The sequence below is a fragment of the Tauraco erythrolophus genome, chromosome 6, assembly GCF_009769465.1.
Source record: "Tauraco erythrolophus isolate bTauEry1 chromosome 6, bTauEry1.pri, whole genome shotgun sequence".
Taxonomy (NCBI): domain Eukaryota; kingdom Metazoa; phylum Chordata; class Aves; order Musophagiformes; family Musophagidae; genus Tauraco; species Tauraco erythrolophus.
The window spans coordinates 22,169,819-22,187,042 of NC_141470.1; the positions used below are offsets into that span (position 1 = coordinate 22,169,819).

At 35.0% G+C, this 17,224-nt stretch overlaps 1 protein-coding gene across 1 annotated transcript in view; it reads left to right on the forward strand.

The window, feature by feature from the left end:
- Nucleotides 1-17,224, forward strand: part of ELP4 (elongator acetyltransferase complex subunit 4) — a 159,292-nt gene that overhangs the window by 29,439 nt on the left and 112,629 nt on the right. The window contains exons 4-5 of the mRNA XM_086612908.1: nucleotides 5,551-5,682; nucleotides 11,349-11,488. Of these exons, the coding sequence (XP_086469034.1) occupies nucleotides 5,551-5,682; nucleotides 11,349-11,488 (272 nt within the window). The remainder of the gene's footprint in view (nucleotides 1-5,550; nucleotides 5,683-11,348; nucleotides 11,489-17,224) is intronic.

A 17,224-nucleotide genomic window follows, 5' to 3' on the forward strand; every position in this document is an offset into this window, starting at 1 on the left:
TTTTTTTTTTTTTAGCCTGGGAGAATGTAACAGTTCTCAGGAGTTGACACACTGATGCCACAAAATTGTCAATCCCAAAGCTCTTCAAAGCTATATGGTGTGGGAGCTGAAATATTTTTAAGCAGAAATAGGTTAAATAGAGATATTACAGGCTTATAAATCAACTCTCCTTTCCTTAGTCATTTGTTTAGATAACACCTTTATTTCCAAATTCTGGATGAAATTTTGAAAGTAACTTTTAAACATTTTCATAATTTTTGTATTCTTCTGAAACTCTGATTTTAATTTAATTACAAATTTATTTAATCCTAAATAAACCCTCAATCCCAAATACTTTTTAAAATTCTGATAATTTCAGCAGAATTTGAGTGCTATTCATATAATAGAGAAGTACAGTTCTCAACCATAAATAATGATTCAATAAGACTGCTGGAAGCTATTGTCTTTGTTTCTCAATTTGTAATGAATCCAGGAGAAAGGGAGTTGTGTTAAAGCCCTGCTCGTGAATCTCACACACACAGATATTTTGAGGAAAAGCCCAGGCTTAGCTATCTTTAAATGTCACTTACAGAAACGTGTGTCCTCCACTGCTCTCCATATGTGTTCTGCTGTAAAGTTTTCAGTTCAATTTTTGTATAACTGTACCAAAGAAGCCAATGTTCTGTGGTTAGTTTGGCTGCTGGTCTGCTTTACCCTTTCTATAACTCTCTTTTTCCTTCTCTTTTTAACAACAATCTGAGAAGTGATGAATGCTTTGTAGTTCTTGGACACTAATGAAACCTTTCGTGACACTGAAGAGTTGTGAAGTATATATCCAACCAGCCAGGCTTTATCTTTGAGAATGTACCTATGTTATGACAACTGGAGACTTTTTCTCACTTAGTACTCTGTATCACTCAGGCATGGACAGGTTTGGAAAGAGCTTTTTCCTTGAAACAAAGAATAGCATTTGATTTGCAATGTCAGAAGACGGGAAAACCTTTTATTCCAGTTCTAGTTATCATGAAGATAGAAAGAGGATATGAAGATAAGAAATGCTTGGGTCATTTCAATTTCAATATTTCCAATATTGCCCATAAAGCAGGCTTATAATTTTGTTCTTTGTAATTCTTCCCGGTCCCAAGCCTACTAACCAATTTTAAGCTCCCGCCCTTTCCAAATGTGTTTATACAAAGATCTAGTTAAAAGATTTTTGAAAATTATGGACTGGGATATATGAATCAGTACATCCTAAGGAAAAACAACATTAGCGATTGCTTATGTATTCTGTTTAGTCTTTTACCAGGGTAATGAATGCATACGTGGTGGCTTCTAGTCAACGTAGACATAGCTTCAAACAGCAGCCACATGTTTTGCCCTCTTTTATACAGTTTAGTGTAGATGGGAGGGAAGCAAGGGTAGACAGAAGCTGGGGTAATAGCAATAAAGTTAGAATGCAAATCTGGAGGTAAACCATCTCTATTAGTTTTGTTCATTAATCTTTATATAAAATATGTTCAAATTATAGATAGACCATGAATAGGACTGGGACTTTTTTTTCCTATTTGTGCTTAAGTATAACACCTTGGAATGTGTTTTACCAAGTTAATATACCAAGTGGAGCTCAAGCAATTGGTCTTCAAAATACCGGTCAGCTCCAAAGGCAGACTACCTTTTCCAGATTGCAGCTCCATTATGTATGAAAGCCTACTAAGAGGCCGTAAATGTCATAACCACCACGTGCAAGAATGTGCTTCAGGATATGTTTGCTTTAGAGCAAAGTGTTTGTTGGGATAGAAAATTATATAGCTGTGAGACCTGCTAGCCCTAGAAATACCTTAAGTCTCAGTGCATCATGTGAACCTGTTTCTTCCACAGGAACAAGAACGTGGTACATCTAAGGGACATATTCTTCAGCTGAACGTGGTAGTTATTGGGTAAATGCGTTTTGGAAAAGCAACTGAGGAAGTAAAAGTTGCTCTTGCTATGATAGATTTCTTCAAGTGCTCCTGATTGCTTCTGTGGGGCAGCAAGGGATAATACAGCATAAAACTGACCTAAGATGATGTATATGCTAACCGCCATGGTACTGAGTCACGGGTTTTGTCGTGTTGCTTTGTGTGAATTTAGTCCTGTTTAAACAATCATTTTATAATGTTAGAAGTTTTTTATTTTGTCAGAATGTTTTTATCATGTCAGAAGTTAAAAGTAAACTATGTGGGCACAAAAGGCTATTGCAGATGGATACTTAGATAGGTTTTCCTCTCCGGCAGCCAAAATCTTTATCAGCTTCAGGTGGAATCGTTTTTCCTCTGTCTCTTAATCTGCTTCCTTCTTAGCCACAGTTAAGGCATACCACAGTGCCTAATTGTGTTGCACTGATGGTGTGTCTGTTGCTGATTGTTTTGGACTGAGCTTCTCGGGTGTCAACAGCTAGTGTTTGTAACGTCTCCCTTTGATATAGTGCCATGTAAGAAGGATTTGTTCTGTGTTTGACTGCAAGACAGGAATCTTTTTCAGTGTTACATGAGGGTATTGAAGTAGCCTGTACTTTATCAGTAATACTTGGAGAACCTCTCACCCCTTGTTGTCTTGACCTCTGTTCTATTTTAGTGTAAAATGCAGTCTCTGTGTAAAACACATTATGTGTGACTATATAAAAGCAAATGTATGTAGCTAAATGCCCCTGGCTTATATTTGTCTTTGCTACTTGTTATACAATAACAATGAACCAGTAGTACAAGTCACAGGCATTTGCAGTGATTCTAGAGGAGAAAAATATTAAATAGCTTTAAGAAAATATTGGTGCTGGTTTTCTCTTTACTTACAGTAAAAGTGAATGGTAAAATATGCCATTTGCTGAATTTTGGCTTCGTGGATGATGTAATAGCTGTCCAGGGATACTACAGCAGGATGAGGTAGCAACTGGTTATATCAGTGGGAGGATCTGAAGCAGAGGCAAACTCGGGGAGTTTGATTAAATGATCTTTTCCAAACTGTGGTGAGCATTCGTTCTCAGAAGAACAGAGGTTGCCCACCACTATAAAAAGTTGCAGGTAGCACCTGGGAGCCAGTTGTTCTTGGCGAATGAAAGGAAGAGATACCTGGAAATGTTGTTTTGGCCTGCAGAATTATTCCTTTACAGAACTCACTTTTTAAAAAGAAAGTTGGTTTTAGAATCATGGTTTTATTTATTTTTCTGATTCCTATAACTGAGCAATGTTTTGAGGTGATCACATAACAGCAGCTCTTCACTGAAAAAGAAAGACCTTTTTACCTTAGCCAGCTTAAATCTATGAATAACCATATTAGGAAATTAAATCTGCATAATAGATTAACTGTTCAGTAATTTGTTTTCAAAATAGCACTTTACTTGGAAAATAAGATTAATTAACTTTATTGTGGGTATCTGAGTTATAAAATTAAAAACTCAACCTTTCTTTTTAGAAAAATCCTTTATATAATGCTCTCAGAAGTAAATGCAAATAATTTGCATCTGCATATACATGAAATGCATCGACATGTTTGTCAGCTCGTGTTTGTATTTATACTTTCCAAGAACCTTTCATTAGTGTTCTGTTTTCGCTATCTGTCACAAATCTTTGTCTTTGGTTTGAACGTTTCCCCGCTTTCTTTTTGAGTAGTTATAAGGAAGCCTTGACAAAAGTGAATTTCTTTTTTTACTGAAACATCTGTTATAAATCTGTAAATGTAATGAAAGCTGTAAATACTAACTTGAAATTATAATCTTTGTATTATATGTACCCATATATGTACCCATTTATGTACCCATAAAGCTTAATTTTTACAACCATAGTAAGATGAGTTTATTGTATACAAGTGTATCTTTTAAACAAGCTGTAAGAAATCTGAAAACTTAACTCTGTACGTAATCATTCTCATTAAGAGCCTTTACCAGGCTTTTGTAGTTCATTTGCAAAAAGAAAGTAAATAAAATAAAATTATTAGCTCAAAGGCGTGGCTTGCATCTTCTGCTTAGCTGCTGAAACACGTAGGTGCTGTTGTTCTATTTCTGCGACTTCATTGAAGAAGAACATAAAAGTTTTCATAGCTTCTATTGCCTTTTATCTCTGAGAGTGTATGACCAACCACTGAAAGAGAAACAGAAACAACTGTCCTGAAGTTAGGAACGTTTTTTCTCAATTTCGTCAATAATTGTACATTTAATGTTATTTTACACTAAAGAAACAAAAATAACATGTTTGAATTATAGGTTATAAAGGTTTTCTCTCCCGTATTCTTTAATACTGAATTAGCATAATACTAAACCCAAAATGGATTAATTTAAACTTTCATTGTTGTCTTTCTATGCATGTCTGTTTGTACCATGTCTGCCTACGTGAAGCTGTGAATGTCACTTAGATGTTTATAGTCAGTATCAACTCTGCCTATGTTTAGTGTTTCATGTGTATCCCATATTTCAGTTGAGATTCTCCTAAAGCTTTCAAATTTTAGGTTTTTATGTCTTCACACCTAATACCTTGTAACAGAGATACTGGCTAGCTCTATATATTTTTCACCCTTGAGACCTAATTTCAGTTCTCTCTCAGTCTTTGCTTAATGAAAACTTAGTTTGCAAATAAGTCTTCATCTCTTTTAAGCAGATAAAGAGTTCTTGTGCCCTCCAGCTTACACAGATGGGTGATAAAGTTGGGTCGGAAAACTTGGTTGCACTTCATTCCTTTAGTAGATGTAGAAGCCCATTGCATAAATTCTGAATGCTGTGCTCGATATCCACCCAGTGCTGTTTACTTTTTCGGCAATGCAACAAAGGTAGAAAGCAGAAAGTCTGTAATAAAACATTGTCCCTAATCTAGACCTAAGTCAGAGCTGCAGTTCTGTCCTCATACAAAAATTAAATCCACCTGTGTGCAGTGCTCTTTTTTTTTTAAGCCAGAAATGTTTGCATTAGAAACTTATAAAAATTCAAGGATTAAATGTTTGCCCCTTCCATTTGCTCTCTTGTTTGTGTTCATGAGGTATCTAGCATTAGTAGATATCATGCCTAATGGTCAGCAGAAGAGAAAATTCAAAACATCCTGTTACTGTTGTTTTCAGTCTGTGTCTGTAGGCTATTGTGGTCTGTTGAATACTTTTAAAAGATTTACAGAAGCTAACAAACAAAAGTGATCTTATTATCAAATAGGCTTAAATTCACGATGGAGAGAACTTATCTATTCTATTCTCAGAAACAGAATAGTTTAGGAGATCGACATTTGAAGAAAGGTTAAAAAAAAAGGAATGTGAATGCTACTCAAGATGCGTTGTTTGTCTGTAGTATGGTATACAATGTGATATTTCCATTTTGCTTTCTCTTATATTTCTATAATTAATTTTTCCCATAATAATTACATGGAGTTTTTCATGCTCAGTATTAGGAGGACCCAACCTTTCAGAACAGTTATTTTAATCAAGTTTTGTTACAGATTTTATAACTGTCCATTGTATTAAGTGTATTACCTAACTTTTTTTTTGAGGGGATAAAAATCTGAACTGCTTTAAGTAATTTGTACTGTAGATAACTGACATTGTTACATTCTCTACCTGTAGGAACTTCCAGCCCCTTTACTTGATGATACGTACAGAAATGAATTGGGAGAAGAAGCAACAGCTGTTAAGTCTGAAGATTCTCAGGCTTCTATGAAAATAGCCTGGCGCTACCAAAATTTACCGAAAATGGAGGTAATCAGTATTTCATACTTTTTTCCTTTTGCAGTCAAAATGAGTTTGCAGAGCAAATGCTTTTCAGTAGAATCTAGACAACGAAACTGCTAATGGGCAATGTTACAGGATTGCCTCCTGAGAGTAAGTTATCACAGATACAGAAAGAAAGGAAATTTGAGATTTTGCAGGAACTGTAAAACTTAATACAGGCAATGATAATTTAAAAGTAAAAGACATTAAAGTACTGTGGGATTTTTCAATTAGTAGTATTAAATTGAGACAGCTTTTTATGAAAGTTCAAATAATTTGGTCACTTACAAACTTTGCCCAGATTTAGTTGTACACAAATTACTTAAGGAGGTTTAATCAACAGTACTTACTAGATCTCTGTAGTGAAAGTACTGTGTGGAAGCAAGCTGTTGACCTGCTTATCCATGTGCATAACAACTAAAGTAAGCACTTGAGATTATATCAGCTTCACTGTCACTAGAAACTAATCACTGTGCAGGAAGAATACAAGAAACAAGCCCAGTGGTCAGTCTTTCAGAGTTTACAGTTGTTAGTGTTTTGTGAATAATATATATCTCCCATGGCTGTTGACTTTCTTATTTAATCTAGTGGCACGATCAATCTTTAATAAAATCACAGCATTTTTGACTCTCCAGAACAAAAAAAAACTTGTTTTGTCTATACATTTTAGCCTACATTTATAAACTGTGGTTTAGATGTAGTCATAACTGCCTAGTAAGTTCAGTTGTATTCTTAAAAAACATAATTGGAATGTGACAAAATGATCTTACAAGGCTTGGCATGTTTGGTTTTCTGTGAAATTGCACAGACATGGCTATACAGTTGTGTCAGAAAAGACTTATATATGGTGACATGCCAAATCAAACAGCCTCCAGGGTAATCATATAATCTCATCAATTTTATTATTGTGGAGCTTGCCGTGCCACTCTGAACCATCCCCAAAATAATTTGTCTGTTTTAAAATCTAGCAGAAACAGTTGCATGTAGTTAACAAATAGTATTCCGATGTTGTAACAAAATAGAAAAACATATAAATAACCCATTTATGTGTGCACTCATCCTCTATAACGTCATAGAAGTAATCACTTCGTCCACTAATATGATATTCCTCTACAATACATAATGTACTTGTCCTCAAATTTGAAATTTGGTTATGCAAGACGGAGTAAAAGGGTCAATCTTTTGCGGGATATTCCCATTATTATCGTTGTCATTTTCTGAATTGCATGCTGATCATTCTGAATAGTTGAAGTACAATATTTTTTATGCCTATGTTAACTTTATTGAAAAAAAAACAAACTTGAAAATAAAAGTCTAATTCTTTCTATACCTAAAATTCCTCAGAGTATTCTGATTAGTGAAAAATAGGTTTGAAATTTATATTTTTCAATATTTTATAATACAGTTATCACAAATTTTGGTGGTGTGTTAAATTAATTTGATTGGTGAATGTACTCCATTGAGGAAAAATCTGATGTTGCCTTGCAGCACCCTGGATGTTTAGTACACTTAGTACTATCATTTAATCAACAACTTCCATTGTGATTTATTCTTTAAATTTTCTTCTGGCACAGAAAAATAGTGTTCAATAAAATTTCAAGGCATATTTTCCAAACTGATTGAACTAATAAACTAGTACATTTTCAAATAGTTTCAAGTATGAAAGAGCAAAAATACCTTTGCTTTTAACTAACTCTAAACATGTTAGGAGAAAACTTTTCCATCCAATACCTGGCTTTACATGAAGTAAGAATGCTGAGTAAATGCTATCTTCATGGTATTTTTGGTGTCTAATTTAGTTTTTATTTCTAAGTAATAAAAGAGATTTTTGTTAACAGTTCAGATATTTCTTTCCTATTTATTAGACCTCTTATGGACTAGTTAGGTAATTCTTTTGTTGTTGTTGTTCTTACACATGGCATTTATATTGATACTCTTCAGAACTATCACAGTTTCTCTTTACATATTGCATATGCCTTGTGTGTCAGAAAAAGAGATGATATATAAGAAATCTTCCAGAGTAACAGGTCTCATTGTGCTTGATGTGCCTTTGCCAGTTTGTTACTTTCATCTGTATCAGAGGTTAATTTCATTTAAACTTTTGAGTATATGGATAGCCTATTTTGCAATGCAAGACAGTGTGATTTTTTCTTTCTTTCTTTTTTTTTTTTTTTGAATGAACTGCTTATGTTCTTGGGGCAATATATAAACTGTCACAGCATGAAATCAATTTTCTGCCTTGATTCATCCTAAATCTGAGATTTCTAGCACATTAGTATTGCAATTAGAAACATTAACAGCAGACGGTAGCATAAAAGCACGCTCTGCTCACTGACAATTTAGTGTATTTCTCCTTGTGCAAAATAGGAATCCGGTAAAGAACAGGCTTGAGCCCCCAATCCACTAATAAATTTATCAGATCCAACTTAAGAGAAATGGAAGGTCTCTGCTTCGTGCTCTGCATGGTCATTCTGCTAAGGCAGATTATTCATGCTTACTTGATTCAGGTAGGCTTTTTGCAAGCTTCCCCGCTAAGCCTGGGAATGCAGTACATTGAGGCCTATTCATCGGCTTCTGACATGGACCGAGCTTTTATTGCATGGTGTTTTATTATAGCCAAATCCCAGTCTCCACCCAGTTTGTAGGCACTGTGCTTATTCTTTTGAATCAAGAGAGGTTATCACCTACCTTAATCCATGCAGCAGGGTGGATTAAGGACACCAATGTGCCTCAGGATTCTCAAAGAGGATCCTGGAAACTTCTTGTTTCTTCTTTTTGCTGTCTTTACTAAACTCTATTGGGTCTCAGTAAGGATTTGCATCTGAAATGGGCAACCTGGAGCTTTTCTCAATGAAGACATCAGATCAAAGTTCAGTTAGTCAAGGCCTTTCTAAAACATTAAGGGGGCTTGGAAGTACACAATAAAAAGATGAGCTCTGGCAGAGATTGCAGTAAAAACATTCTGATCTGTAATCCGGATAAAGAATAGATTATAGGCCAAAGAACAGCCCCTGTTTAAATTGCTTTCAGAATCCTCGTTTTAAATAAAGTTAAATTTTACATTAAAAATATTTAGATTTTGATAGATTGTTATGTTTTGTTGGACTTCCTTCTTTAAAAATCAGGTCCTGATAAATTGGAACACTAACTTAGAGAATATGTTTTTCTATCTTTTTTTTCAGTAAAACTGATCTGACTTTTATGACTAGATATACTTGAGCAATTTTGTGGTTTTTTTAACTAAAAAATAAAATTTTTTAAATGAAAAGTTTGGGTTTAGTTTGATTATTCTATTTTTTTTGTAGGAAAGATATTGAATTGTTACTAGTTATATTCTCTGATACTTGACCAGGCCTAACATCCATTAATCAAATAATTTCAAAATATTTACTCTAAATCAAATTATTCTAATTAATCTTAACAGTTCAATATATTTTTGGTAAGCTGAAGCATGAAATAAAATTGTGGAAATACATAGCATGATTACTTTCAAAAAGCTAACTAGAAATACATGACCATGTCTGCCATGCCTGTATTCTTTCTTTTTAGTGTCATAGTACTTGTTTTATTAGCAAGATCAAGGTTTATGAAAACCTCAAGCTTTCTGTAATAATCAGAGTTGGAACTAAATAATTTGTTGCTCAACACACTAAAAATTATTTGGATCCCATTATTGTAATAATTCAATGTACCTGTCATCATTCCTGTATATAGCAAGAATAACAGATTTTGAAATAGGAGCAGAAGTTGTTCCAAATAATTTTCATTGCATACACACACAACCTTGCTCAGCTTTCAGATAGTGGATGAAATGTATGCATTGACCTGCTTAAAAGAAAAATCCTTTTATACAATGTTCTAAATTGTTACAGAACCTGCTGAGAAACTTTTAATTTATTGGGGGCATTTCTGGTCACTTTTGAAAAGTAATCCCATACTTGTAAGTACAAACAAAATAGCATTTCATTTTACCTACCAATCCAAATTTTTCTTCAGAACAACCTTTAAAAGACATTCTCTTCCGCAGTGTGAATATGCCTTCAACATCTCTCTTTCTTGCCACTCTTACCTCTTCTGTCTCATCTGTTCTTCTTCACAACCATTGAGATATTCCATTTTATTTTAATACTTTAGCATTTAATATGTGAGGCCGCTCTTGGCTCTTTTGGGAGATTCAGCTTAACACTAAGTCTTGGAGTTGGGAGATACAAAAATGACTTTAAAATATATTTACGCATTCCTGCATTGTACAATGCACACTTCAGATGCAGTCCAGGCTTAGGGTAGTTGTCCTTAAAATAAACTAACAAGTGATCTTTCTTTTGGTCTGCAAAGCTGCTGTTAAAAGTCTAGGACCCAGCATCTTTTTCAGTACAGGCGTCTTACCGGTTAGAAATATTATGGTTTGTTTGATACTTGTATTACAAAACTTGTTTGGTTAATCTGAATGACCTTTCTTTTTCCTCAAAAGAGTTAGAATAGTTGATGAGAGAGAATCTGATCAGGAGCACAGTGATGTTTATACCATAACGTAAAGATCAATTTTAATATTGCTTTGGTAATCTGTTACTCCTTTACAGTGTGTATATTAAAAAATACTATATAGTGGTTTACATTTGTGCAAAGTGTTTTCCTTCCCTGGAGGAAACTAACTTGCCTTTGAGGTTTACTCTACTTGACTATGTTTTCAAGAATACCTTTTTTTTTTTTTTTTGATGGGAAGGGCAGAAAAGATAAAGAAAATTAATTTATATGTGAAGAGAAAAAACTGTTCAATTCCTATAGCAGACAGCTACTACATACTTAAATACTGCACATTATAACTGTCTAGGTGTTTTTTAACATTACATGTGTAATTAAAATAATGTTGCAGGTTGCATGCTGAACTCCCTTAATGTGGAATAAAAATATGCATTCGTTTCCTCTGTTTGTTTACTAGCAAATCATATTCAAAATTTGTAATTCCTGCTATGATGTGTATTAAATTTGTGGGGTTTATGATGGTTTGTATACCCAAAATTGAGAGCTGATAAAAAAAGTATCTTCATTATAGTAAACCATGGTTATTGTGTGTAATGTCTGTGTAATGCTCAATCTGCTATTTATTAAAAGTTTGATAAATTAATAGTAGTTTTTAACTGTTTCCTCTTTTTTACAATTTTCTATTAAAATCAGATATATGAGGATGCAATGGTATTTTTTCTTCCTGATCTTAAGTAAACAAAGTGAAACATTTTCAAAGCCAGCTGAAAATGTTTCTGTAGCACCATATAATTCCTAGATACTGAAAAATGCGATAGGTGGAACATGTCATGATCTGCACATTTCATATATCTGGCCTTTTGAAATTCATGATCATATGTCTAGAATGGGCAAAAATACATTCTTTTAAGTACCTGACTGCACTTTGGTGATAGAACCTGAAACAGCAAGGATTGAATTCTGTGTGAAAAATTCACGTTATAGATTGTCAACAGAGGAACCAAAACTTAGTAGTAAATATTACATTGTTGTTCTAGTTGAAGCTTATACTTAGGCTGAATAGAGAAAAAAAAAACACAGAGGTTTCTTTCAAGTGTATTGCTAGTTAATTATTTTCTTTTGACAGATAATAATTTAATAGGTTATTGTAATCACTGTTGTTGTTTCCACAGGCCAGCCCAACAACATCTACAAAGTTTGGCCATTATTATGATGTTTCTAAAACAATGCCTCCTGAACTGTTTCAGTCCATAAAATGGCACAGTTTTTACCTTCCTGAAGAATCATCTTTACAGCCTAAAATGAAAGCATGGTAAGTTGTAATACCACCTGCTTCTGTTGTGCATTCAAATTTTGTTTGCATATTAGCAGTAAAGGATATTTTTGCATCTACACTTGCTGTGAAAAACCTTGTAGCCATGGATGGCTCACAAGCAGTTCAGCTGTGGTTCCCATGCCAGTGCTACATGCCATGACTGGCAGCAAAGCTGCTGTGGTGTATAGACAGCTCAGTATATGACTCCTCAGCTGTGGGAGGAAGCAAGTTGGCAGGGGCAACTAAGGCAGACATTACTAGGACAGTCTAGGACACAGCTGCATGTTCAGTCCAGCTCTACTGACAGCTGAGTGTGGGGACTGGGAAGACCATTACTATCTGTATGTGAACTACTCCCTGAGAACCATGCCCCATCAGCTTTTGGAGATGTGTGTGTCAGGTGGCTATGAGTCTTAGGAAGATATCCATACAGCTTTTAGGGCTAAGAAGACAGGCCATCCTTGACCTACATAGCTTAGAATGCTGCATCAGATTAGTTTATTATGTGACTTTTACTTCTTACATCCTACAGCTTCACCTAAGGAAAATACAAAATACTGTGAACAGAATTACAATCGCTAATTGTGTCTTACACAACAGCCTTAATTCCAGAGAAAATCATAAACCCTTCTCTGAATGAATAACTTATTATAGTTTATGTCTATCAGTAGTGAAGTAAGGAAGACCAAGAGAAAATGAGTGACAGTAGCGAAGACTCGTATTAGCCTGTAGCACACACATCCATTGTATCTTTCTTGGAGACATTTCAAGTCAAGTCAGACATCAAATATGGGCTAGCAAGCTCTTTGTTCAGCCCGGTCACTTCATTTATATAATACTTAAGTTTTATAGATCCTAGTGTATAGGGCCAACTCCTGCAAATAGTAGTACAGTATGCTTTATTGCGATTGATTTTAATTACCGGACACTCAAATAAAAAACCTGAGATTTATGAAAAAGGGGCAGTATGAAGCACCTTTCTTAGAGCTGTAGAAAAGCAAAAGCCGAGTCTCTCTGTAATTTATTTTTGTGTTACATGATGAAAAGTGATTGGTTTGTAAAGGAAATCCTTGCAAATTTTTGAAAAAAGAAATACACTTTCAGGACAAAGCAGAGGACTTGCATTTTATTATTTCTATAGTAAATATTTGAACTAACTTTATTTATATATATTATGTATAATTATTATTTTTTTAAGTAGCAGGGCCATAGAGGATAGACACAAGAGTATCTGACAGGTTGCAAGTGCTTATATTGTTACTGAGCAATTTAACTTCCTTTCTGTCTTTTCTGTAGCTAACCAGAATGTCTCATGACTCTGGGCTTGATTCCACTAACTATATGGCTGTCAAGTATTTGTACATTTTGTATTAAAATCAAATTAACTCATATGTTTAGTATAGGAGGTGGACTTTGACTTTTATGTGTTTGATTTTATGAGCCTTGCTTAACTCTGATATTTTCCTTGTGTGCTATCCTGATAAAAGTTCATCGTTCTTACCATATTAATTCTATACTTATTTTTAGTTTGAATCTAACAGAAAGATTAGATTTAGTTAATTTCCTTGGCAAATTGGTAGAGCGCAGTGGTGAGGTGCGGAACATGATCAAATAAACATGGATTTTGGAAGGCTTATCTCCTTTTCTTCTCCATGCACCCACAACACGGGTCTCAGGAAACCTCTCCTGAGGAAATGAAAGAATTGTATTGTTGGGAGTAAAAGCAAGTACCAAAGTAACAGACAACCACCATTCTAAACATCATTTTCTTAGACCACAACACAATGTCATAAGGAACAGGGAGGAATAATGAAAATATTGGGCATAGTGAACTCTCAGACAGAAATCTGTGGAACTGTGAAGAGATGTATACGTCTCTTTCTTCATTTACAGTAGATCTTCTGACTTTGAATATTGTCTTTCCTGACCACAAACACCACTGGTTTTGTGTTCCCTATATTAAAAATGTTGTGCTAGGTCAAGGTTAAGACAAGGTGGGAAAAAGAATTTTTCAGAATTACAGCCTCTGAAATAAAGCTTATTTCTCTGTAGAGACATGGAAGATTTAAGCTTCCCATAATTACAGTCATTTAATTTTGACACACATTTAAAAAATAAACTGAATTATAATTTCAACTTCTGTTCATCAGTTTTGTATAACTGGACTTCTTAAAAAATAATAACAGTGGAGAAAAGCTGCTTCTCCTGTTACCTCAATCCCCAAATTGATCTGCACCTGGCACAGTTAATATCAGCAAATTGGACTACACAATTTACGTAAGGAAAGACCAGGTTAGAAAACATGTAAGTGTTTTCAAGCTGTGAGCTAATGAAGTTCATCGGTAAAACATAAAATATTGTCGAAGTTCTACAAAATCAAAAAGGCCAAAGCAGTGACTGTCTTTAAGGAGAGGAGAAGGTGAGGATATCTGTGGGATAACATCAGTGCTCAAAAAAAAACCCAGAAAAAAATAATATAATCTATTTTCAAGCTTCTAGGGTAGTTTAACCCAGTATGTGTTTCCTTTGTTTGCTTATGGGTATTCAACTGGGATAGAGTCAAAATGCTCTGAAATAAAACAGGAGGTACTCTCCATTGATAAAGTCTGCTGTCATGTCAAAGGAGGAACATGGACTGGTTTGGCAGTTTTCTTTTTGTCATGTTGATTGTTAAATCCTTATCTTCTAAATAAGATGTCATTGAGTCACAGCTGAACCGGACTGAAGTACTAGACTTCATCCCAGTTTTGGGTCTAGTAATAATCTAGTACTAATTTGGCTTGATATATATCCTGAGCAATGGGTATCTCTATTGCAGTCGTAATGTCAGATTTGGAAAAAAGTGGAAGGAATAATTGCATGCAGATTAGGTACCAGAATTAGAGTTCAAGAAGATTTAAGTCAGTGATCTGAAATAAACTCTAAATAATAATAAATAAACTAATAAATCTGGAATAAACCATAAATAATAATAACTAAACTAATAAATCTGAAATAAACTATATATTTTGATGCAGCTCAGCATATGGGCTGCATCAAAAGAAGCGTGGCCAGCAGGTCGAGGGAAGTGTTCTGCCACTCTGGTGAGACCCCATCTGGAGTACTGCGTTCAACTCTGGGGCCCTCTAACACAAGAAGGACACGGAGCTGATGGAGCGAGTCCAGAGGAGGGCCACAAAGATGATCCGAGGGCTGGAGCACCTCTGCTATGAAGACAGGCTGAGAGAGTTGGGTCTGTTCAGCTTGGAGAAGAGAAGGCTCCGGGGTGATCTTATTGCAGCCTTCCAGTACTTAAAGGGGGCCTACAGGAAAGCTGGAGAGGGACTTTTTACAAGGGCATGGAGTGATAGGACAAGGAGCAATGGCTTCAAACTGAAAGAGGGCAGATTTAGATTAGATATAAGGAAGAAATTTTTTTACAATAAGGGTGATGAAACACTGGAACAGGTTGCCCAGAGAAGTTGTGGATGCCCCATCCCTGGAAGTGTTCAAGGCCAGGTTGGATAAGGCTTTGAGCAACCTGATCTAGTGGAAGGTGTCCCTGCCCATGGCAGAGGGGATGGAACTAGATGATCTTTAAGGTCCCTTCCAACCTAAACCATTCTATGATTCTATATGGCATTCAGTGAAGACATGTCAAATATCATACTAGTAGGAAAAATTAATAAAACAAATAAAATAGTGTAGGAGGTCTGCAGAAGATGATCTGGGGTTATAAAGTATCTTGAACATAAAATATGTTAGCAGTGTTGTGTGATTAATGCTACCAAAAAGTATAATTTAAAAAGCATGGAGGTGATAAACTGGAATTTAATGTGGAAGACATGCAAAATACTTCTCATGTGCTTAGCCGTAACAAGACTCCAGTTTTTGATAGCATCCTTCAAAAAAACTCTGGCTCAGTTAGAGAAGATTGTGAAGATGAGTATACATCTAGAACTGGGATATATGGCCTGTGATAGAAGAATTGGAAGTTCTTAGACAAATCCATGCAGAGTCTTGAATCACATTAAAAACTGACATACAGAGGGTGGTAGCTCTGTTGTCTGCTGAAGGTAGGACAAGCAGCAATGGACTACAGTAAACTGTAGCGGTAGAAATACAGACTGGAAATAAGGAGATATTTTTCTAATGATTAGCATAAGAAGAAGTTGCCTTGCAGACACAGGTTGGGAGTACTGTAGAATCTCCATTATTGAAAATTTCTAAGGACAAGTTAGGTAAATATCTGTCAAAGATGGTTTAGATGTAGTTCATCTTGCCTTGGGGCAAGAACATAGACTACCTGACCTCTTGAGGTCCTTTTCATCCCTATCTTCTGTGATTCTTTCATACACATTAGTATGAAATAATAATACATACATACATACACAATAAGTATGAATGTTACCAATTATTTCATTGCTCACAAAATGTTTATGCTTTTACAGAAACCCAAGAGGCTTTACAAATACTGTGATGAAATTCTGAGGGAAGCATTCTTGTCTCAAGGAACAAAAACAAGCTCACAATCCTGTCAGGATGATTTCATTAAAGAAAGTTTATGAAAGAGGGAGAGAAAGGATATTTTATTGGCATTACTGTTTGGAAAATCAATACAGTGCTTCTAGCTTCTAAAGCTAACTTCAATGTATCATAAAGTAGGAAGAACCTTTGTTCTCCAATGATGCTCACCAGCCTAGGCAGCAGCTCTAAGGATGTCATTGCATCTCCCACAGCCAGGAGGAAATGGCTCACTTTTTGTAGGCAGGGCCTAAACCTTCCTTAGGTAATTACCAGTACAAGCCAGCTGGGTTGCCAGCTAGACAATGATTTGAAAGAAAGTTTTATGATAGTCACAGTTAACCCTTCCAATGGAAGTCAACAGTTTTTATAGACCTCATCTTTGATTGCTACAAGGTCCCACTGAGAGCTTCTTTTGCTCTGTATTACAGTGAACTAGGAGCATGGACATGGCTGGTTAGCATGTCTCCACTCCAGGATATAATTTCTTAAACATAAGGTTCTCAGACTATGGTCTTAGATGCATAGCCAAAAAAAACCCTGGTTGCATAATGCTAATTAATTACCTATATAGCTTTGCAAAATCTCTGTAATCTCTTAGGCTGACAGTACTGCAGAAAAAGTACTGATAGCCTGGAAGGAACTAAAAAAAATTGTTACAAAAATGACTTTAAATTCAGAAAAAAATCTTAAAATATTATTTTTTTCCATTTAATTTGTCAAAAGAAGATTTACAGAATCATAGAATCCACGAAGTGGAAACTGATTGTTTTACCTAGCATATAATTTTCCATAAGTAAATGGTATTGTTGATGGATGACCCTTTTTATAGTATCAGAATTCACAAAAAATTAGGAATTAGCAGGACTAAAAAAAAACGAAACAAAACAAAACACTTTTCCCTCTTCTCAAAATGTTTCCACATTATTTTAGCTAGCTTGATCCGTTCTAAATATTTGTAATGTAGCAGAGCACAGTATGGTTTAAGTTCAGGCTGAAATAAGTTGATATAGTCCTGTAACGATAACCATTGAAGAGGCACCTTAAATTACGTAGTCGTCATGGAAATCATCATGGAAGGTGTACCTAACCCAACATACAGATTCTGCTTTGAGGTCATAAGCTGTATCTTCTGCAGTGACAAGCTAGTAATTGTAAAGAAAAATCTGAGAAACTCAGTATATTTTTTATTGCACTTTTTTGATTAAATTCTGATGTAAGTGAGGCATT